Here is a 23,285-nt window from a genome sequence, read left to right on the forward strand (position 1 = left end):
CCTGCTGCATTTGGCACGTTTTTGAATAGCTATGTCGGCTCAGTAGGCAGTTGGTTATTCGGGTCTGAGGTTGAGAAGGAAATGCTAGATCAGGAATATGGGTGTGGGAGTCATGAGCATCTGCCTAATAAAGGGAGTCCTGGGGATGAGTGAGCCCACCGGAGGGGAGTGTTCAGGGAGACAGCCTGACGGGCCCCTGTGCTGAAGGAGCCCGGCAGAGCTAGAGTTACTCTGAAGGAGACTGAGAAGGAGGGGTCAGGGAGGTAAGAGGGAACCCAAGAGTGTGTCATTGTGGAACCAGGGAAACAGTGGGAGAGATCAAATATTGAGAAGTCAGGTAAGTTAAAGACTAACAAACATCAATTGGACTCAGCAAGGTCACAGTGATATGGTAAAGCCAGCTTTCATTAAGTGGGGCTGGGGCTGGTTTGCTGGGTTGAGGAATAGTTGTGAGATGGAGAAGACACCATGAGCAGAGACAGCTTCTTCAAGGAGCTTGGCTGTGAGGGTGGACAAAGTGGCAGTAACTAAAGCCAGGGAAGTTGTTGGTTAAAGATGGAGAACAGCTGCGGAGCTTTGTGAGTAGAAGAGGTGGCAGTGGCAAGGGGTAAGCAATAGAGATGACAGGGTAGTTGAGTATGGGACCAGAGGTGGAGGGGATTAGCCTGGGACAGGAGGAGGGCCAAAGGAAGGGCACACAGATGTGTGACGTGATGTTTGCAGGTGGCAGGCAGGCAGCCAGGGAAGCCCCACTTCATCTCCAATCTTTCTGGGACACATCAGGCCAGACCAGCAGTAAAGCGAGGCAGCCTGGGAGGTTTGCAGACAGAGGGAGATGGGTTGGAATTGCTATGGAGAATGGATGAGAGAACCAAGGAGTGAGATGGGGAAGAGTGGCAGGCGCCATGTTGAGGGTGCACTGGGGTTGCATACCAGGCATCGATGTTGGCACCCATCTCAGTAGGAATGAGCATGCCCCATCCTTGGGTCCTCAGCCCTTATCTCCCATCTAGACTGGCCTCCTCTTCCACCGCTCTCTAGAAAGTCCTCAGTCCTCAGCCCCTACCTCTGGGTTACACCTGAGCTTCCTGCCAGTCTCCCAGACATGGCTGCCTGCTCCAGAATTTCATGCCACAGGTACTTCTTGCTGTGCCAGGCGCTGGCAGAGCAGACAAGATCATTACAGGTAGTGACAGGGCGAGGAAAGGGTCTGAGGGAGGCAGTGCGGGGTGGTGGTGATAAGCCAGGACTCAGGAGCCAGAATGCCTGGCTTCTAATCCCGCCTCTGCCATGTAGTAGCCCCATGACCTTGGACAAGTCCCTGACCTCACTGTGCCTCAGCTGTCAAATGAAGAACGTGCTTCACAGAGCAGTTATAAGGATTATATTATAAAGCACTTAGCACTCTGCCTGGCACATAGGGAATATTGTATATGAGCTTTTAATATTTTTTGAAATAATAAGATTGTGTCTGGAGGGAACCACTTCTTTAAAAAATTTATTTATTTTTAATGGAGGTACTGGGGATTGAACCCAGGACCTTGTGCATACTAAGCATGTGCTCTGCCACTGAGCTATACCCTCCCCCCTGGAGGGAACCACTTTAGATTGGATGGTTAGCTATCCCATGGCACCCAAGATTCAGTATTTCTAGAAGCAGGCTCATCTTAGACCTCTTCCTCTCTTTTGGATATTGGATCACCCCATAGCTGGTTGCAAGGCTCTAGGATTATCGTGGTCTTAATCAACCTCCCCTGCCCCGAAGAACCCTGCTTGGTGCCCCAAGGGCAGGGTTGGCAGAGAGAGGAATGAGCAGGGGACTGGGTGGAGGGGCTTCAGGGAGGACTAGCTAACTCACCCATACATCTGTCTCTCAGCGCTGTGTTCTTTGCAACCTACCTGACCCTGGCCTGCTGTTCTGGACCCAGGTATGATGATGGCTTGAGGAGCAACTTGTGGGAACATGAGCAAGATTTTGGAAGTTCTGGCCCCAGTCCTCCCTGCCACTTAGATGCTGTGAACCCCTAAGAGGGCCCCATCCTTCTCTGGGCTCCATCAAGCAGTCCTGCCCCTCCCCCCTTTACTTGGCACCTCAGAGGCTGAGGGAGGGTGAATGGACAGAAGGAGGCACGTGGGGATGTGGCTGAAGGAAGAGGCTCCAAGTAGTGGGGGTGGGTTGGGCAGAGACCCCTCTGTGTAGCAGTGACCCCCTGTGCTGCTGGCACCCCCTCCCCACTCTCCTCTGAACTCGGTGGCTTGCCTTACAGGAGGCATTTCCCCTGGAACCTGATCCTTCTGACTGTCTTCGTAAGTGATGTGGAGGTGTCTGGGGTTAGACGCTGAGTGGGGAGGGAGGGAGGAGGCCTGGAGGTTGGGCTTTGAGGGCCAGGAACTGGGGGCATCCAATGTGAGGTCGCAGGGGGAGTCCGGGGGATTTTCACCCCACTTCTTCTACAAGGACATCCCTCTCGTTCCAAATGGGCTTTCTCTCCCTACTCCATCCAGTCTCCCTTTCCACTTCGATTTTGTTTTGAAGAGATTTGTATGGGGAATCCTAGAGCTATGGATGAGCAGGGGGGTCTTAGAAAGGAGGAAAAATAGGGGTACGAAAGATAGAGACAGCTGGCGCAAGGCCTGTTGGGACCTCCTTCACCAGGGGAAGTCCTGGAGGTAAATGTGTGTGTAAGTGAAGCAGACTCAGGGTTGAGGGGTAGGCACAGGGGGTGGAGACCCAGGCTGGCCCTTGAAGGTGTCCCTCATCTTGCTTCTCCTTTCAGACCCTGTCCATGGCCTACCTCACCGGCATGCTGTCCAGGTAAAGGGGACAGGCAGAAGGTGCCCTAAACATCATCTCTCCTGGGAGCATTTAGATGGGGGAGTGGTTCAGGCAGGTAGGAGACACTGGCTTAGAGCCTTCACCTTGCTCTCCTCGGCCAGACAGCGCCTCCAGAACCTGGCCAGGTCAGTGGGGTGGGGGTGGAGGACAGAGGAGAGCAAGGTGACGCCTCTCAAGCTGCAGCTTAAAAAACCCCAGGTTCGTGATCACATGGTTCCCTGCAAACCACTTCCAGGTGCGAGCACAAGCCTCTCCCCACCCCCACTCTCACCTCTTCAAGATCCTTCTAGCAAGAGTTTGAGTCTAAGGATTTGGGGAGGGCAGGTCCCAGCAGAAAGGATGGGGAAGTAGAGAATGGATCAGGGGAGAGGGGAGAGGGCAGAGGTCAGAGGTCGTGGGATCAGGTCCTGGCAGAGGACAGTGGGCCTGGGAGGAGGGCTGGGGGAGACCAGAAGCCCTGCCCTGAAGCTGACCTCTAGCCTGACGGTCCTGCAGTTACTACAACACCACATCTGTGCTGCTGTGCTTGGGTATCACGGCCCTCGTCTGCCTCTCCGTCACCGTCTTTAGCTTCCAGACCAAGGTCAGCTCCGGGGCCTGCGGCCAGGGGAAGGCAGAGGGGGTGGGGGCTCCGAGCTTGGATTCCCTGGCTGGGGAGAGGTAAAGTGGATGAGTAGGGTCTGGGGAGGCCACCTGGGGTGAGGTGGGGAGGGACGCTGCGTTCTGAGGGTGAGCACAAGACGGTGGCCTGCCGCAGAGGCCTCAGCCTTCCCTCCAGCACACTGCCCGGCCAGGGCCCCCAGGAATGCCGAGCCGCCCTGTGCGGGCCTGAGGCCCGGCCGCTGACACCCATCCCATCCCTGCAGTTTGACTTCACGTCCTGCCAGGGTGTGCTCTTCGTGCTGCTCATGACTCTCTTCTTCAGTGGACTCATCCTGGCCATCCTCCTGCCCTTCCAATATGTGAGTCTCCAGGTCTCCCAGCCAGCCGCATGGGGGTAGAGGGGGAGGGACCGCTGGCCCGAGGGTGCCGTTTCCTCCTACATCCTCCAGGGAAGGCCCAGAGCCAACGGCTCACAGCTTGCCCTCCTGTCCTGCCTCTCCTGGCACCTGCCCTGGGCTTACTGGCAGTGTAAGCAAACAACTAAAGGAGGCTTTTCTTAGCAGGCCTGGGCACCTGCCCACTACACGAGCCACATCCGGCTTCACCTTTCCTATCTAGCCCCTCTCCGCGGAGGTGAGGCTGAGGGGGAGGGCAGGAGCATTTAAACCCCCAGCAGGGGAGGGAGCTCTGGGGCTCCCTGGAGCTGCCAGGCCCAGCGAAAGGACCTCCTGGAATTCTTGGGGGATCAGCCAAATCCAGGGAGGCAGCATCGGGCTAGCCAGGTGGGCGAGAAGTGGGACAGTGGGGCTCCGAACATACCCTCACCCCATTAGAGTGTCCATGGGGGGAGTCAAATCTCAGCTCTTTAAGAAGTAAGTGTATGGCTTGCCTGGAAAATCCAGCTAGGACTGCTCGGGGCTCAGGGACCTGTTCCAGGCACTCAGACTACTGCAAGTGGAGAAAGGGCAGATTGAGGGCATCACAGGAGGGGGTTTGACTCCTGGGAACCTGAGAGAGGAAGCTACTGGACCCCTGCTGAAGGCTCGGTGCTTACAGCCTTCCCCAGATCCTCGTAGCCACCTTTGGTACGTGGTCCGCCTTTTCTGCCAGTCTGGGAGCAGTGTTCCTCACTCGCTGCTTGCTCAGCCTGTTCTGCCCAGCCCCCAGGGTACTGGCTGCCAGTCCAGGACATCAGGATTGGTTCTGGCATTTCCTTGACTCTTCCCACAATCCTGTTGACCAAGGGAGGAGCCGGAGCTGGCCTGGGGGCCCTCTGTGTATCTAGGATGGGGGTGTACAGGAAGGGGCCCCAGAGCTTCAAAGAACCCTTTATTGACCTGGGTCAGGCTAGTGGGATGCCTGTGTTTCCAGGAATCTTCTGGAGGAAGGCCCTATGGAGGGCAGGGCTGGTGTGGCACCTTTTGCAGGATTTTCACACACAGCTAGGTACCCCTGCGACCTGGGGGAAGCAGAGGTTGGGAAGTGGGCATGCTGTTCCAGCCTCTGCAGGCAATCCCATCATGCACAGCTGGCAGGGGCTCCAGATGCCCCTCCCACACCCCTAAGTTCAAGCCTATGTCCCCTTCTGCCTGAGCCCCTAACCCCCACAGGCTAAGCCAGGGAGCTCCAGACAGAGGGACAGACAGACAGCGCAGGAATGAGTGCACACTGGGAGGAGGGAGCAGCCTCAGGCCAGGCCCAGGCTGGCAGGATGACAGGGCCCCAATAGGATGAGTCACTCTGGGCCAGCCTGAGCCTGGGGCTGTGTGTGGAGGGAAGAAGTGCCAGTTGGGAGCTCCCCTGCCAGTCCCTCATGATCTCTGTTATCCTGGGGTACCCCCACCAACCCTGAGCACACAGAGAATCAAGGACCTCTCAGTCTGGGGCTGGGTTTGCAGGGGTGAGAGCAGGCCCCCAGTGGGGAGGTCTGTCCCATATCCTTCATTCTCCAGACAGATCCCTCCTCCCTACGCTTCTGCCCCATTGCTCATCTCGCCAGCCCTAAGCCCATTTTACATCTGCCTGCAGGTGCCCTGGCTCCACGCAGTGTATGCCGTACTGGGAGCAGGCGTGTTTACATTGGTGAGTGTGACCCCCTGGGGCCCCCCTTCTCAGCCTCCCACCATCTTCCCAGGCCCCTCCACCATCACCGTCTTCCTCACAGCCCTCCTCCCTAAACCCTTCTGGAGTGCCAGTGGGCAGGGAGGGGCGCAGTGCTGTGGTCAGGGAGTTCTCTCAGGTCTCCAAGACAGACTAATTGACCTGGGAAGAGAGGGAAGGTTGTAACAGTGAGATTGAGGCTTAATGACAGAGCTGGGAAGAGGTGCCCTTGGCTCGTGGAGAGGTCCAGTGCTGCTTGTGGAGGGTGAGAGAGTGAGGTTGTCCTGGCCACATGGACTAAGTTAGTCATGCTCTCCTGGGGTAATCTGGGAAGGCTTCTTGGAGCAAGGGAGATTCCAAGTACTCTGTGACAGAGATGCAGTTAGATTGAGCTTGTCCTTCTTGGTTCTCACCAAACTGAGAGAGTTGATGACGATGATTATGATTATCATAACAATGATAGTTAATGTTTATTGAGAGGCTTCTCCCACAGCAGGCTCCCCACCTACACTGAATGTCACCATAACTCTAAAATAGGTTCTATTGTTCTCCAATTAAGACGCGGAGCCTGAAGCTCAGAGACTTTACATGACTTGCTCAAGAGCATACAGCATCCTAGGAAGTAAACAGCCAGATTGAGAATCTGGACAGTCTGGCCCCAGAGCCCCACTCAGGGTCTGAGGCTAGGTGGGGAAGGGAGTGGCGTGGCTAGAGGCAGATGCCCAGGTGACAGAAGGTGACCAGGGGCAGACATCTGCCTGGAGCAGCCCAACACAGGACCTTTGCTCAGGGGCTCCCAGCACCTGAATGTGGTAGTCCAGGATCCTCCCAGTTTGACAAGCATGTGTTGGTGACATGTTCTTGGGGGATGTGGCATCCAAGGTAAACCTCCACTGCCAGCAGGAGCAGTGACCAGGCTCTCCTTTCCCTCACTGGAATGTTCAGTTCAACTCAGTCTGGCCCGAGCTCCGGGCCGAATCACAGGTTCCAGAAGCTTATGGGTAACAGATTTGAGGGAGCAGAGATGAGGGGAAATAGGGAGTCAGAATTATGAGCAAAGGTTTTGAGGGGTTTGGATAGGGATCATGCCAGGAATGGGAGTGTGGTAGGTTCATTCATCCATTTCCATAGGTCTTTACTGAGCACCTACAACATGTGACATGTGTGCTGTGTGTCCAGGCTGCCATAGTCAGCAGGAAGAGCACAGTGCGTGGCACATAGTGGCACTCAGTAAATACTGGTGGAGTAAATGACCTCCAGGCTCAGAACTTGAGGGCTGGACAGGACTAAAAAGGGGTCTAGAGAAACTTCAAGCCTCTCATTTTACAGGTGAGAAAACTTGTTCAGTGATTTGTCTAAGGTTTCCCTGCAAGACAGTGGTAAATCAATTGAGTGTGGCCTTGGTTAAGAGTAGGGTGACCTTTATCCCAGTTTACCCAGAACTTCCCCAGTTTTAGCACTGAAAGTCCCACTTCTTGGGGGAACCCCTAGGAACTCCAAGATTGGGCAAACCACGGTGGATGGTTATCCTACAACACTAACTTCTCTTGGCTCCTGGACCAGTGCTCTTTCCTCCAGCAGCACCTGCTAAAGACAAATTTCAGTGAAAAGGATGAGGTGGGGAGTCAGGCTAGGAGGAAAGAAGAGGGAGGGTCAGACAGGGGGAGCCTGGGAAGGCCTCAGAGGACAGCGTTTGCCAGGGACAGATGGAAGAAGAGGCATCATGCAGGGCAGAGCGGGAGGAGAGCGAGGAGCGATGGAGGGTCAGGATGTTTAGGACGTTTACTTGGCTTCATGCTGATCAGGTCACAGCAGGTATGTCAGCTATTCCAGGAGGCTGTGCGTAGGAGTAGGGTTGAATGAACAGTAACCCCTTAAATTTGTTCAATAATCCGCTGTGTTATTAGAATAATAAAAATAATCCCAACCATCTGTTCCACCCTTTACATTATACAAAGAACTTTCACACCTATTACCTCACTGGATCTCCATCACAACCCAGCGAGGGAGGCAGTGCTGATGTTATAAACCTGCTTTCCACATCTGAAGCCCCCGTTGTTAAGGGGCTGGCGCAGAGTCCCACTGCCAGGAAGGAGCAGATTTAGGACAGGACCCAGGTGCCATTTCCAGGTTCCCCCTTGGTCCCCCTTGGTCCCCCTCGGTTTCTGTTGGCTTGAAGTGGGGAGAGCCTGGGGAGATCTCTCCAGCAATTTCCCCCCTCCCTTTCTTGCACCACCAGTATGGCCCTCCCTACTGGGTTATTTCTGTCAGCATCTGAAAAAAAACACACACAAAATAGTCTGAGCCCACATCTCCCTCTAGTTCCCCCTTTAGAGCAAAACTCCTTATAAGGGAATTTACACAATTTCCCATTCCTCTCCTCCCTCTCTCTCTTCTGTTCTCTCTTAACCCTCTTCAGAATTCTCCCTGCGAGGTCCCCAGTGGCCTGTCTGTGACTGAATCCAGTGGTCACTTCTCAGTCGTCATCTTGCTCGACTCTCAGCAGCATTTGATACGATTGCTCATTCCCTACCCCAGAAGCATCATCTTCCCTCAGCATCCAAACCACTAGCCCTCCTGGTTTTCCTCCTCCCTCCCAGGTCACACTGGAGGACCCTAGGGCCGTGGACTCTCTACACTCACTCCCTAGGGGATGGCAGACCGACTCAAGACTTTCAATACTATCTTTTATGATGACCCTAAGTTTTACATCACTAGCCTGGAATTCCAGGCTAGAATTTCCAATTGTCTGCTCGGGATGCACATTTGAAAATCTAATAGGCACCTCAAACTTAACATATACAGAATTGAGCTCTTGCTCTTCCCCTGAACCCGTGCTCCTCCCTCAGCCTTCTTCGTCTCTGTAAATGGCAGCTCCACCCTTTTGGTCACTCGGGCCAAAGGCCTTGATGACATCCTTGACTCCTCCACTCTCCACACCCCACAACTGGCGCAGCAGCAAATCCAGCTGGCTCCACCTTCTGTCTAGAGTCTGACTGCTTCTCTCCACCTTCATGGGTACTGCCTGGTCCATTTCACCATCCTCTCCTACCTGTATTTTTTTTTCTTTTATACCCACCTGGAATCTGGAAATGGCATCCTATTGGTACTGCCCTGACAGTCTGTGTCCAACACCGCAGTGGCTAGAGTGATTTTGTTAAACATAATGAGGTCAAATCATTATTCTTCTTGGCCTCCAGCAATTGCTCCCCACTGCTTGCAAGACCCACGTGGACCTTCCCTACACTCACTCCCCGTCACCCCCTCTGCTGCAGCCACGTGAGCATCCTTGGCTCCTGAGGACTTCAGGCTCGCTCCCAGCACAGGACCCCTCCACCCACTGTTGCCTCTATCTGTTACTTCGCATTGGCTCACAGCTCCCTCTCTCCCCTCGTTCAAGGGTTTGCTTCATTTACAGTCTCGTGTGCCTGAGTGTGCACACACGCACGCACACAAGCACACAAGCTGTATTTCTCTCCATAGCACTTCTCGTTCTCTGACATACTCCATATTTTTCTGCTTTGTTATTGTTTGTCTCCATCCAGCAGAATTTAAGTTCCTTGAAGACAGGGATTTGGTTCTGGATTGCTCATTGCTGCACCCCCAGTGCCTGGAACAATGTATGGCACGCAGTAGGCACCCCCTAGATGTTTGCAGAATGAATGGACACCTGAGAGGCATGGCTGGGGGGCCGGGTCCGGCTGAGGTGCTGTTTGAGCAAGGCAAAGAAAGCGTGGCTGCACAGTTGACTTAAGCATCAGTCTTCTGTGAGTCACAAGGGAGGAGGAACCACAGCGCCTAATTACCCGTTAATGGCTCATTAGGAGAGCAACACACCCACAGCCCTTGGTTGGGTTCATCCTGAAGGTTATGTAAACAAGGGTCAGGAGCACATGATGTCAATCCCCCAGCCCCATCCTCTGCCCTCCTTCACGTGAGAGGTCCCATGGGGTGGGGAGAGTTGAGGAGGGGCCACTGGATTCATTCTCCTCCCTCCTTTCAGTTTCAGGTGGACAGAGGCCCTCAAAGGCCCAGCCCTATAAGAACTAAGGTCCCTGTGTCTTTCCATTAACCTCAACTCGGAAGGTCCTTGACCTCAATCTGACCCTGCTTCTAGCATCAGTCCTGTGCTGTTGAATCTGTGGTCCCCTAGCTGTAACCCATCCCCAGATCCAGTGCCCAGCACCCCCAGTCTCTCCATCTGCCCATGCTGACATCTCCCATCCTAGTCTTTGGGGAATTCTCAGCACCATGAGGGGTCCTCCCAGCATTTCAGCTAGGCAAGAATTGTGGAGGTGGGGGGTGGGGAGAAGAGAAGTGTCAAAGGAGGGGTCCCAGACCCCCAGGGAGAACCACCCCCAACCCCCACCAGCTTGGGCCTTGGAAGGGCTGTGAGAATCAAAGGGTTTTCTTCTAGAGACCTCAGCCCCTCCCCTGAAAGATTCTGCCATCTTTGAGAGCAGGGCCACCCAGCTGCACAAGGCTGAGGTTGCAGGTGGGTGGGGAGCCAAGGCATCTTAGGGCTGTGGTCCTGCAGGGCCCCTCCTAGGCCTCACCCCCTAGGCTTGGCACATTCTCAAGAGGCTCCGGTTTTCTGCCTCACCCTACCCCATACCCCCTACTGGGCACCAGCCCCAAATGCCGGTGGAAGTGGGTGAGTCAGAGCCGAAAGTTACTGGCCTCAGGATGGCCCCATCCTCCTCTCCTTTTCTGTGCCCTCTCCTTGAGTGCTTTTTCTGGTAGAAGCTCCTGAGAAGTTAGGCAGAGGAGCATGAGAGCTGGGCTGGGATGATGAGGCAAGGTGGAGGGGCCAGGACAGAGCAGGAGGGTTGGGGCGGGGAGAGAGTGAGAGAGAGCGCGAGCACACAGGTGGGGCGGAGGGCCTGGCTGGCTGCTTTCCCTCTGTGACAGAGTCTCCATGCCTACATGACTCTGGGCAGGTTGCTCCACCTCAGAGTTGGTCCTTCTTTGGGGAGGCTAAAGTCTCCCAGCCACTTAAATCAGGAAGCCAAGCCTGGATGTACCTAGGGGAGAGATCAGGTATAGGGCCTGAGAAATTAGACGGGCCTGATGGGAACAGAACTCTCCCCTCCCTGCCCAGCCCAGCCACTTTGAGGACCTCAGGAAACATTAGCCTCTGTGCTTGAAGGAGTGAGAAGCCAGATCAGTGAATAGGCCAGAGGCTGGGAGATTAGTGAGGAGGCCACTACAGTGTTCCAGAGTCAGTGACAGGGTGGCAGGGAGAACCTGTGTGGTCGGCAGTGGCTGCTTCAGGGCCTGATAGTGTTTGGATGGGTGAAGCTTGGAAAGGAAGATGCTTTGTTTGCAGAGGTGCTGGGCCTCCAGTGCTGGGTATGGACCCCTGACCATTGAAGGGACACACACAGGCATCTGTCCTCAGTCCCTAGAAGAAAAGGAGCACTGAGTAAATCAGACAAAGACAAACATCACATGCTGTCACTTACATGTGGAGTCTAAAATGTGATACAAATGAACTTATTTACAAAACAGAAACAGACTCACAGACAGAAAACAAACCTATGGCTCTCAAAGAGGAAAGTGGCGGGAGAATAAATTAGAAGTTTGGGGTTAGCAGATACAAACTACTGTATATAAAATAGATAAACAACAAGGTCCTATGGAACAGCACAGGGTACTATGTTCAATACCCTGTAATATACCATAATGGAAAAGAATATGTAAAAATACATATGTTATATATATGTGTAACTGAATCACTATACTGTAAACCAGAAACTAACACAACATTGTAAATCAACTATACTTAAATTTAAAAAAAAGAAAAGCAGCATTGAGACCAGGGAGCCCTCAGAGCTGACAGACCTCCCTGTGCTAAGGCCCAGAGAGGGCACACCCAGACACACATACCACACACATCATGCACACATCACACACTCACATAACACACACCAGACACTCACATACACAGCCCACACACATACACACATCACATACACCACATACACATACACACCACACACACGCATGCAGTGTTTGCTGCCAAGCTGGATGAAGGCCCCATTTTCCTGACTCTCAGCCCAGCATTCTTTCTACTCTCTTCTCTGTATCATTTCACAGATGGGAAGATAAAGCCCTAGAGAAGGGCCCCCACAGCAGGAGGACCCAGAGGGGCCTCAGCCTCTGTCACCCTGAGGCTAGGCCGTCGGTAGTTACTTCCATCCAGCCCTAGCAGGGAATCTGTGTGTCCTGGGACTCTGCCATCCAGCCTAGGCCAAACCCACAGCATCTGAGGGATTTGGGAAAGAGACTCCAGTCTGCCCTCACCCCACCCTTCCCCTGCTTTTCTGGAGATCTATGCCCTGTCTTCTTCACAGTTAGAGAAACACTTCGAAAAGTAAAAACGGCTACACAGACCCAAGGCGGGGGTACGATTTTATTTCAGACTTAACCTTTATTTCATTCAGAGTTTAGAGGCTCTTTTGCCTCGGTGGTTTACATAGGCCCAGAAGAGCCGGTGAGAACCTTTTCTGTTGTGCCCCCTATCCTCTGCCGCTAAACTCTGACGCCCGACCTGAGGTCTGGTCGGAACCCTCTGGAGGTTGATGGATTCCTCTGAGGGCGGCAGGAGGGAGAGTGGATTGACCGGTAATTTCTTCTTCTAGGGGGAAGTGTATTCAGTGTCCCCCTCCCAGGTCTCACCTCAGTCTCACTTCCTGAGACACTAATCCTCAGAAACCAACGCCCTGCTCAGACCAAGCCCTTCAAACCAACACTCTGACCCAGAGAAGGTGAAAGAAGCCCCTAGCCCCAGGGGTGATTCAGAGTCCCTGTGGAGAGCGGGGCTGGGCACCCTGGCATCAGGGCCGGGGGGGGGGGTCACCAGGAAGAGGTGCTGTCAGAAGGGCCAGGGGAGCTCTCCCGGTGACCACGCACACCCCAACCCCAGCTACAGTCAAGGCCTAGCTCGTCCTCTCACCACTGTGACTTCTGGGCAAGTTATGTGATCTCTCTGTGCCTCAGCTGCCTCATCTTTAAAATGGGCCTAATGCTAACTACTTCACAAGGCTGTAGTAATGATTAATAAGATACTCTATGAACAGAAAAAAGAAAACAGCCTAGCACTGGGAACATAGTAGTCTCTCAAGTACCCTGGTAGCTTTTAGCCTGATTGTAAAAGTTAACCCTGTAATTCAGGGCACCAGATTTTGGAACACGGTACTTGGGTTCAAATCCATTCTAGCTGTGTGGGCTGAAAAGTCATGCAACCTCTCTGTGCTTCTGTTTCCTTATCTGTAAAATGTGGATAATAATAGTACCCACCTTGTAGGTTGTGACTTTTAAGTAAATTAATATGTGCAGAGCACTTAGGAAGCACCTGGAACATCATCAGTGATCAATAATATCACCTGTTCCTGGTAGTTAGTTGCCTAAGGTGAGGTCTATGTGACGCCCCACTCCGTGTCCTTAAGCACTGTGTTACACACGTGTCCCTCCTCTCTCACACAGCTTCTTACATGCTCCCCTTTTATCCTGGGCCAGACTTTCTGGTTCACATGCCTGCCAGGCGACCTGTTCCTTTGGTGGTGGCCCACCTGGAGGTGCTCCCCAGGACCCAGGGCTGCATGCAGAGGTCATCTGGGCCATTTAAACTTTTGACACCCAGGTCAATGAAGACAAGAAGTGTCTTCTACTGGCCCAGCAACAAATGGACCCCACGTCTCCACTCAGCTCCCTTTCCCTGTCCTGCATCCCAACCAAGGGCACAAGGGCTTAAGGCTGGTAGCCTCCTTTCTACAGAAACCCCAAAGCCCAGGCTCATACTGTAGCCCAGAAAGTGGTGGCAGGACCAGGTGGGCCCAGTGCTCTGTGCATCCCCCCGGGTAGCCATGAGCTCTATTTATACATCTTACCTCTTCCATCCTTCTACAAACACACACACACTCACACACACTCACACACTCACACACACACACACCATGCCCCAACGCAGTGTCACATGGTGGAAAGAGAGTGGTCTTGGGGGTGGTCAGGAGATTTGAGCTGTCCTCTCAGCTGTGTGAAGTGGGCAAGTCCCATCCTCTCTGGGCCTCAGTCTCCTCAACTCCGTGACGGAGATGACAGTGCAACACCCGTGACAGGGCTTGCGGTGACAAAGGAAAGAGTCTGCCAAGTCTTCTTTTGTGCTACTTTAAACTTTTCTTAAAATTTTTCTAATATAATAGTATATGAATACATTATTCACATATTTCATTTTTTAAATTTTAAATATTGATAAAGCAAATGTCATTTGACCATGTCCCTTACTGCCTTCCCAGTGGTAACCGCTGTGATCAGTTGTCTCTCCTTCCAGACTTTTCTATCTGCATTTTATAGATATATGCTGTGTAGGTTCCTATGACGTATAGTCTTGTGAGGTTTTTTGTTACATAAAGGAGCTCGTGTGATATGGATTTTTCTGCAAGTTGTTCTTTCCTTATAATAGCATTTATGTGAGATGTTTCTCCCTTGGCACTGCTGCCCACAATTTAACAATCCCCTGGTTGATAGAGTTTTGGGTTGTTCCCAGGGTTTCCCTGTTAGAACCAACACCACCCTGAACGGCCTTGGGTGCTCTGCTTTGCGCACTTATGCTGGCATCTGTAGGATGGACACGGGCCACGAGTTATTTTTTATGCTGAGTCAACACACTGTAACCCCAGCTTTTTGTATTCAGTGCCTATTTGGTGTGGCTCTGAGCCTCTCAGCCTCACCTCTGGGAGGACAGCAGACAGAAGCCTGGACATGGCAGGGACAGGCTGAGTGAGCGGCCAGGAGACCCTGACCAGGTGCAGCCCCAGCTGATAGGGTGAACCAGGAGAGTCTGCCTTTGGCTCCTCTGCCTCTGTGCTTGCCCCCTCCCTCCCGGCAAGCCCACCCCAGCCCCATCTCTGTCAGAATAGGACAGCTGAGCTGGTTCCAGCACACGACAAATTACCATCAGCAGGTCACGCAGTGGCTGAGACGCTTTCCCCTTATGTAAAATACTGATGATAATATCCACCTCCCAGGGTGAATTCGGTGAGTAAGATAAAAGACCAGTGTGTGAAAGGACGACTCAGATGTAAGTCAGTAGTGTTCTAGTCCTGCTCCTGCCTCTTGCTCCTGCCCTTCCTGCAGGGTCTTGTATTCGGCTAGTTAGCAACTCAAGTACCTGCTGTCCGTTTCGGTGTTAGCGGTCAACCCATTTGCGAGCTCCCAACTAAGATCTTAGCTGCCAACTAAGATGTTAACTTAGTTGTTAATAACCAGGATATCCACTCTCAGTCAAGATGTTAGTCAACAGTGCACATCAACCAGGGAGATTATCAGGTTACTTTCCCCTGTAATGACTACATGCTCATAATGTAATCTCTGATACTATCTTTTGCTCTGTTAGTTCTCTGAAGGCAGGGTTCCAAGAACATAGTAGATACTCAGTAAATATTGTTGGGAATAAATTAATGGAAAGCCTTCACAGACATGAGGTTTCAATGATGGGTGGTCCTGGGCAGGGAGATTGAAATTTGGGGCAGGCTAGCACCATGGAGATAAGCACCCCTGACCATAGACCAAGGGTGGGGACAGAAACCATTTAATTCCTCTTTACTCCAAGGGAAAAAGCCAGCTGACTGCTCTAGGCGGCCTCGTAGGTGGGTGCTCCTTGGAGAGGCCACCCCCAGACCCAGACAGGTCCAAGCCTTCTAGGTTGAGAGATTCAATTTCATTAGCTCACCCAGGGGTGACCAGGCTCTGGAAGTCAACCAAGCAAGCTGCTGATTGGCAAGCCAGATCAGCAATTTATTAACTTCCACTCCCCGCTGTGACTGCTAAGCAGCCTGCAGCATTGGAGCCAGCCCTTCTCCTCGCTCGTTCGCGCTGCAGAAGGAAACTTTACCTGGGAGTCCAAATCGAATTGAGAAGAAGCAGAGTAGAAGGGAGTGACACGACGCTAAAGAATAATAATACTTGATGCCACATACTCTGTCATACATTTCCCCAAAAACCATGCCACGCTGTGGTCATTATCATTGTCCCATTTTGCAGATAGAACACTGAGGTCAAGTGGGTGATGGTTCTGAGAGATGGAACCAGCCCCCAAACCCAGGCGTTCCGGCTCCAGTGCTGTGTTCTCCGGCACCCTTCCCTCCGTGCCTGTGAGCTCAGAGGCTCACGTGCCCTGCACAGGGCCCCCTCAGCACTGGCTGTGGCTCTCCATTTTCCTTCTGTTAAGGGCACATAGCTTCCCCTAGTGACACTTCTGCCTCCTGACAAGCGGCGCGGGAGACCCGAGTCTCAGCCGCAGCGTACACATGTTCTCAAGAGGGCACCTCTCCTTCTGCAGATACTAACAATAAAACTGCATTAATAGCTACCATTCATTAAGTGCTTACCATGTGTTAGGCACCATGCCAGGCGCCTTGCACGAATTATCTCACTGTCACAACAACCTCAAGAGGCAAGCACACTCATCTCCCATCTGACGGTGTGGACTCGCAGGCTCAGAGCAACTCAGTAACCTGGCCCAGAGTCCCAGCGCTACTGAGTAGCAGAGCTGAGACTGGAACATAGGTCAGTTTGACTTTCAAGCCCATAGTTGTAATCACCCCCACCTCCCCACCCTCAAGGGTGACATGTGTTGATATCCCATGTGCTGGAGCTGTTCCTTATTGGAGCCTCTGGCCCCTAGGCTCCAGCCTCTCTCCATCTATCCCTTTGCCAAATTGCTCCTGCCACCCTGAATCCCTTGTTCTTCACACCACACCCCTCACCTCCAGGGCTTCCCTAGGTCTGCTTAGTCTAGCAAACTCCCTACTCATCCTTCAAGCCCCAGTTAAAGTGTCACCTTTCCTGGGCCACCTTCCTCCTGCCCAATCAGCCTTAATTATGGCATTTACCCAGTTTTATTGTCATCATCTGTAAGTGTCCCCCACTAAGTGGTGAGCCCCCAAGAGCAGGCACAGCATGGTGTTCCTCATTGTCTCTGCAGCTCTGAGCAAGTCACTGGGGCTCGGAGGGGAGCCTGTTTCCTGGCAGGAGACACATTAACCGTGGGTGCTGCCCATAAGCCACAGGGCAGAATGGTTAAATGTGGGGGCTCTGAAGCCAGCCCACTTGGGTTCAGGTCTGGCTTTGCCACTTCCCAGCTGTGTAACTTTGGTTAAGTATTTAACATCTCTGGGCCTGGGTTTCCTCTAGGAATGATAGAATCCCTACTCGATAGGGATGTTATTAGGACGAAGTGGGCTAACGTCTGTGAAGCACATAACAAGCGCCTGCTCCCTGCTCACTGTTACCTAGAACAGACATTCACCCTCTAAGAGCAGGGCCCTGAGGCTATGGCAAGAAGACTATGCCTCCGTTTGAAGGTCCCCTCCTCCAGGAAGCCTTCCGGAACCCCTGCCACACTCACGTAGGTCAGGTACCTTGTTAGCAGCCCCCCGTGGCACATCGTGTTTCTCTTTGATTCCTCATCATACTTTTACTTCCCCACTAGACTCTAAGCTCTCAAAGGTCAGGATCTTTTCTGTCTAGTTCTTTTTTTTTTTAATAATCAGAAGAAAATATATTTTAATGTAGACATAAACACAGAATAGGTATTTAAAAGTGCTCATGGATTTTTGTAGTTCTGTCTTACAGAACAGAACTAAATGGTGCTTGTTAGCGGTTACTCCCTTGCTCTGTCTGGGGACAATGTTGAGAAAAGGGTTTGAGAGCAGGAGGGGAGAGAGGTGACCCTGAGTGACAAGGGTCATCATCTCCACCATGAAGTCCAGTTTAAGTAGGGCCACGGTCCCTGCGTCACTGTCCCCTCTGTTTGCCAGGTGAATTAAGTCGGTGTCTTCTGACAAATGTCATCTGCAGTTAACATGTGGGTGGGTGCATTCCAGCATCTCCACTTACTTGGCCCCTGGCTGTTGGTAGCCTGGTCTTTTCAGTCAGGACCTATATGACTCCTTTTCTCAAGTGCCTTTTTACTTCCTCAGTTCCCAGTAAATTTGGATGGAGAAGAGAAATGTTAGTTCGTTTTAATTATTTAGTTCTTTGCTGCATGACTGCCTGGCACATAGTAGGTACTCAGTAAAGAGATATTGAATTAAAGATGGAAAGTGTTGGGAAAATTTCAGATTCCGGGCTGTCACAGGAGAGTCACTAAGCAGCCAGTCAGTAGGTGATAACAAAATTGGGGTTGGGCCTGGGTGGGGACATTGGGGCCCCATGGTCAGTGTCACAGTGACTGGACCTTCTGACTTCTCTCTCTCCTCCTTCCCTCAGTTCCTGGCATTTGACACCCAGTTGCTGTTGGGTAGCCGACGGCACTCGCTGAGCCCTGAGGAGTATATTTTTGGAGCCCTCAACATTTACCTAGACATCATTTACATCTTCACCTTCTTCCTGCAGCTCTTTGGCACCAACCGGGAATGAGGAGCCCTTCCCGCCCACTCCTTCCTTCAGAGAATGCCCCCTTGCTGGTCCTCTGACTGCCCCCTGTGCTCCTGCCAGCCCAGATATAAAACTAGCTGCCAACCCAGCCTGAGGCCAGCTCACTTCCTTGAGCCCAGCCCTCATCCTCACCCTCAGCAGCTTGCACCCATGCCATCAAGGGCCCTGCGGAATCCAGGTCACACCTCCCCTGTGCTGCCCCTTCCCCCTAGTTACCGCTCCCAAACTGGAACAGTCGAGGCTGGAGGCTTCTCCGAGTTTGAGGACCCAAAGGATGAGTGGGAGGAGCCCAGCAGTATTTCAGATGTGGAAAGGAGGCTCCAGGAAGCCCGGCTGAAGTCTGTACTCCCACCATGATTCCTCCTGAGGTGGCCACAGCTGTGTTACCCTGGGGCACACTGTACTGTGTCCACCCCCACCCCCTCTCCGCTTCCAGGTTAGGCTTTGACACTGCAAGGGAGTGGTTAGGAGGAGAGCTGGGAGACAAGGTCTGGATGCTCTATGTGTGAGGGGGAGGGGGTTGGGGGTGGGGGAACAGTATGGCTGTCTCAGGCTGCCCATCCTCTCCCAGGTCTGGGACCAGAGGCTTGTTCTAGGCACTTGAGCCCTGGGGGCCAAGGGCAACGAGAGAGGGCAGGAAGCCAGTACCATCTGTGCTTGCCTTGGCTGACCCCCCTGGGTCATAACAGAGTGCTGTGGGGGCAGAAGTGGGCAGGGGGGGCTCTGCTCCTAAATGGGGGCCTGTCCTGGGACTCCAAGGGAGGTGGGAGCAGGCAGCCAACCAACTGGGAGGCCTGGGCTCTGCAGTACCGCCAATTCACCCAGACCTTCATCCTCCTGGGAGGCGGGGCAGGACTGAGACCTGCACCCTCTCACCCTCTTCTCTTCAACCCCCAGGCTGCTCCCAAAGGCCTGAGGCTAAGTGGAGTGTTTGGGCCCTAGAGGACTAGGAGTTCTGGAGGAGGGGGTGTATTTTAGCTGTTGAGCTAGCCCCAGCCGGAGGGGATCCAGCCCTGCCCCCAGCCCTTCCCCAAGGTCTTTCGGCCCATCCTATTTCCCAAACCTCCCCCATCTGCTGCCAGTTGCTGGCTTATCCCCAGTCAGGCCTCCTGAGGCCTCAGTTGGCAGTGCCCAGTCCCTTCTCCTAGTTTCTCTGGCCACTCAGCCCCTCCACTCCTTATCTCCTCATCTTTCCAATTTGGAAGCCATCCAGCTGATGTTAACTACCAGGTCAAGTCTCTCCTGCTGGTCCCATGTGATGGAGTCAGGTCTCCTTATCAGCTTCCTGGCAGCTGAGATCTCAGGCCCGGTGTGCGTCAGCCGTCCAGCCCCCTGCAGGTCTGCTGGGGAGCGGACCAGGGGGCCACACTTGGGGAAGCATGCAGCCAGCACTTGCTGACTCTGGGCCAGTGGAAAGTTACTGGATAGATCAGAGAGGTTCAGAGCAGCTATCTGGACCCTTCCTTGGCCTCTTCCTCCAGGGCTGCCTCTTTCTCCATATGCCAGGGGCTCTTTCTGCCTCTGGGGAGGATAACTAGGTATGTTATCTGTGTGTTCCTGACCCTTCCCTCTCTGCCCTTTCTATTTCCAGCTTTTAAGAAATATTGCAGAAACAGTTGAAGTTATGTTCCATCTTGGGTATGAGGAGAGAGGGAGCCAAGAACGGATGGTGGTGTTTGTGTTGAGATACAGGCAGCTGGGAGCACAGGTGGAATGCTTCCTGTGTGCTGGTCTAAATTAATCCGTTACAGCAATCCTACAAAGACAGTACTCTGTACATCCCTGTTGTGGAGAGAAAAGCTGAAGTGCTGGAGAGGCTGGGTCCCGGGTCATAAGGCTAACAGACTGGGTAGGCACTGGAATGAGACTGGGTGGTGAGGCTGTGACATCTCGGCGGATTTGTTATCCTCAGTGCCACCCCTGGCCTTCCATCTCCCCGCCCGGTACCACCACCAAGTTTTGCACTCTGTAGTTTCCACCTTCTAGACACAAGCTGGGAAGTAGAATTCTGGTGTCTGATTTCTAGCCTCACTGCCAACAGGTTCATGGTATGAAGCAAGTGTTTCTTGCTGTCTGTGATTCAGTTTTCTTATCAGCAGGATAGAAGACCATGGCCAGGGTGGCGCAGGGAGAGACACCAGAACACTTATTTGCACTGTCTTCCTTATCCAGTTGCCACCTCTCCTCCAAGGTCTCCTCGATTCCTCTCCTAATCTCTAGTTCCTGTTCATAAAGGGTTATTTCCCCCACCCCTTGCCCTGTAATTCTCAGCCTGGGCCTTGGTCATGCTTCCCAGAAGCTCTTGTCCAAGTCCTCCTCTCCCTAGGACAGTTTGTGCAAAAACGGGATTGAGAAGCTTTTCTGAGGCTGATCTCCAAAAGCTTAGGGGAGGAGGCAAGCACTCAGAAATAAACAATGTGTTGGGGCAACTCAGGGCCACCCCAAAGCAGAGTAGTGTGGAGCCTCCTATTCTGGGTCCTAAGAGGGGTCCAGGACATGCTGAGCTGGCAGCAGAGCCAGGGTTGAGGCCCCTGCATTCCACCTGCATTGAGGCCATGAGGAGCCCCAGGAACACTTGGATGGGTCTTGGAAGGAGGGAGAGCGGGGGAACAGGAATGCAGGATTACAGGAAACAGGGAAACCGAAGCTGGGCAGGAGGCACACGCTGCAGAGGAGGAAGGGAGCCTGCTGGCCCCTCACATTTTGGGCAGGGCTGCGGCTGGGACCAGGGAGGGGGAGGTTGGATTTTCATAAGGCGGGATGCAGCCAGGAATCTGACCATGGGTGTTGTGAGTCGGAGGTCTCTGACTGAGGGGAAGACCTATCAAGAGAGCCTCTCCTCGGAAGTGCAGGTTGGGGGCCTCCCATACTGATTCCCAGGCTCAGGTGTGGCTCCTGTGTCACCGGGGGAAGCCCCAGGAACGTTGATTCTTCCAGCCTCAGCTCTTTCTCCCCGGGGAGTCAGGACCAGACATCCTTATTCCAAGAGGCTCTGCCTCTCCCTCCCTGGCTCGCCCAGCTGGGATTTCACACCGGCACTTTGCTGCCCCTTGGTGGCTGCCTGAGGAAAAGGAGGGCCTGATTCTGCAGGGGGGAGAAGGAGAGGGAGGTTTGGGCCTGAGGTTTGCAGGCAGGATCTGGCCACTGAACTTCATTCCGGGCTCTTCTCAGGCAGCCTCAGACCACTCTCCTCATCAGCCTCCTGCTGTTCCCTTTAGTCCAGCCATTTTCGCATCTCTCGGACACTGTTTACCTGTCTGCTGGAAACTGCCCCTGTGCCACCTGGCCCCAGAGCTTCCTCTCAAATGTCTGAGAGCAGAGACACACCCCAGACACAAGCCCTTCTGGCCTCAGCTCTTCCAAGTTTCCCGGGGTCCATGCCTGTTCCCTTCCCTGGCCTCACCTTCCGGTCCATGACTGACAGGAGATAAGAATAAAAGTAATAATGACACCCGAACTGTTTCCTTTGCCTGCCTTTTACTCGTTGCCTCAGATGGCTTGGGGAGTGTGTGTGTGAGGTGTAAGTCAGATTCAGTGTGAGAGGTGCACACCAGAGCTGCTGCTCCCTGTGTAGCTGAGCGAAAATTAAATCTCCGCGTTCCTCTTTACGTGGAAAAGAGGCACTGGCCCTCCTGTCGCTATACAGCCTTTGCAGAGTCTCCTTGGATCCTTGTACCTGTCACAGCCCTGACAGAGGCCCTTCCCAGTCGGGGGGCTTCCATGGAAGCCTGTTCCTTTGTGCTCAGTTGTGTTAGAAGATTCTTCCATATTTTGACCCAAAATTTGTTTCCCTAGAAGGAAAGCTTATGTTGTACCTGGAAGGATCCCAAGAGCAGCAGCTTTAAGAGTCGCCTCTCCTGTGAAGCCTTTCTCAATCCTTCCCCCTCGCGGTGCTCTGGCCACTCCCTCCTTGGAGCCCCTCTTCCTTGTACACTAGCTGCATTTTAACTGTTGTTTCTGTCTCCTATAAAACCTGAGCTCCTTGAAGGCACAAACTGTTCACCCTTGAATTCATAGGTCTTATGGCAAATGGTTCAATGAACAGGTTTTGAATGAATGGAGGAATAAATGAATGACCCCCCTCCAACCCTTTATTTTACCTAAGAGGAAAGTAAGGAGCAGAAAGTGCAGGGATTTGTTCAAGGTTATACATGAGTGAGTGAGTGGGTGGGAGTGCGATTAGAGGCACATGGGTGGTGATTACATTACCACGTTCCTGGGAAGTGGACACATCACACTGGAGAAGCAGGAGACATTATCTGGTTTCTGACAAGGTTTTGGTGTCAGTCCAACTGGAGCAGGGAAAGGAGCAGGGCAATAGTTAGGGGACTCTGAAGAAAGAACAGGAAACATTTATTAAGCACCCACTGTGAGCAAAGCACTTCCACAGACAGCAAGAGCCAGGAGAGGAAGAAATCACCCGCAGTGCTGCAGGAGAGAAAACATACCCAGCAGCTCCAGACCGCTTGGCTGAGAGTCCCAGGTAAATGTGAGCAGATGCGGAACAGTGGACCAGAGGGGACTCTGAGTCAGGGCTTGAAGTGAATGAAGGCAGAGGGGCATGGACTGGTGGGAACTGAGGGATAGCAGTCCAAGTTGGCGGTGGGGGGTAGGGGGGTTGGCAACCCTGGGCTCCCTCGCCGCCTCCTGCCTCCAACCAGCCCTTCAGCCTCACTATCTCTTTCCACTCATTCTATCTTCATCAGTTGTTAGGGCTGCCTTACAAATTACCACAAACTGGGTGGCTTAAAACAACAGAGCTAAATTATTCTCCCACAGTTGTGGAGGCTAGAATCAAGGTGTCAGTAGGGTTGGTTCCTTCTGGAGGCCCTGAGGGAGAATTCATTCCTTGTCTCTCTCCTTAGTGTTCTTGGCTTGTGGCTGCCCACCAGTCTCTGCTTCCGTCTTCACCTGGTACTTCCCTCTGTATCTCTGTGTCTTGAATCCCTCTCTCCCTTCTCTTATAAGGACACTTGTCATTGGATTTAGGGCCCATCCTAAATCTAGGATGATCTCTTCTCAAGATCCTTAATTCCATCTACAGAGACCCTATTTCCAAAAAAGGGTCAAATTCATAGGTACCAGGTGTTAGGACTTGGACATCCCTTTTGGGGGCCGCTATTCAACCACTAAACCATCCACTCCCTTCTGGCAGCTGCTGCCTTGCTTGAGTGGTGACCTCTGTGCACATCCTTCTCACCCCAGGAAAGGTCTTCACACTTCACACTTCATTCCCATTCCCAGGCTCCCAAGCTAGGCTGGAGAAATTCTAGACCTGAGCTGACCTGATCCAGCTCACGCGTGC

The 23,285-nt window shown here is 52.9% G+C and overlaps 1 protein-coding gene across 1 annotated transcript in view; it reads left to right on the forward strand.

Annotated features, from left to right (window-relative positions):
• Positions 1–21,431, forward strand: part of FAIM2 (Fas apoptotic inhibitory molecule 2) — a 33,469-nt gene extending 12,038 nt beyond the window's left edge. Inside the window, exons 6-12 of the mRNA XM_010964261.3 lie at positions 1,878–1,928; positions 2,268–2,307; positions 2,778–2,815; positions 3,332–3,419; positions 3,703–3,798; positions 5,468–5,521; positions 17,813–21,431. Coding sequence (XP_010962563.1) covers positions 1,878–1,928; positions 2,268–2,307; positions 2,778–2,815; positions 3,332–3,419; positions 3,703–3,798; positions 5,468–5,521; positions 17,813–17,962 — 517 coding nt within the window. The 3' untranslated portion in view covers positions 17,963–21,431. The remainder of the gene's footprint in view (positions 1–1,877; positions 1,929–2,267; positions 2,308–2,777; positions 2,816–3,331; positions 3,420–3,702; positions 3,799–5,467; positions 5,522–17,812) is intronic.
• The last annotated feature ends 1,854 nt before the right edge of the window (positions 21,432–23,285 follow it).

This window comes from Camelus bactrianus, chromosome 12 (assembly GCF_048773025.1).
Source record: "Camelus bactrianus isolate YW-2024 breed Bactrian camel chromosome 12, ASM4877302v1, whole genome shotgun sequence".
Classification (NCBI taxonomy): domain Eukaryota; kingdom Metazoa; phylum Chordata; class Mammalia; order Artiodactyla; family Camelidae; genus Camelus; species Camelus bactrianus.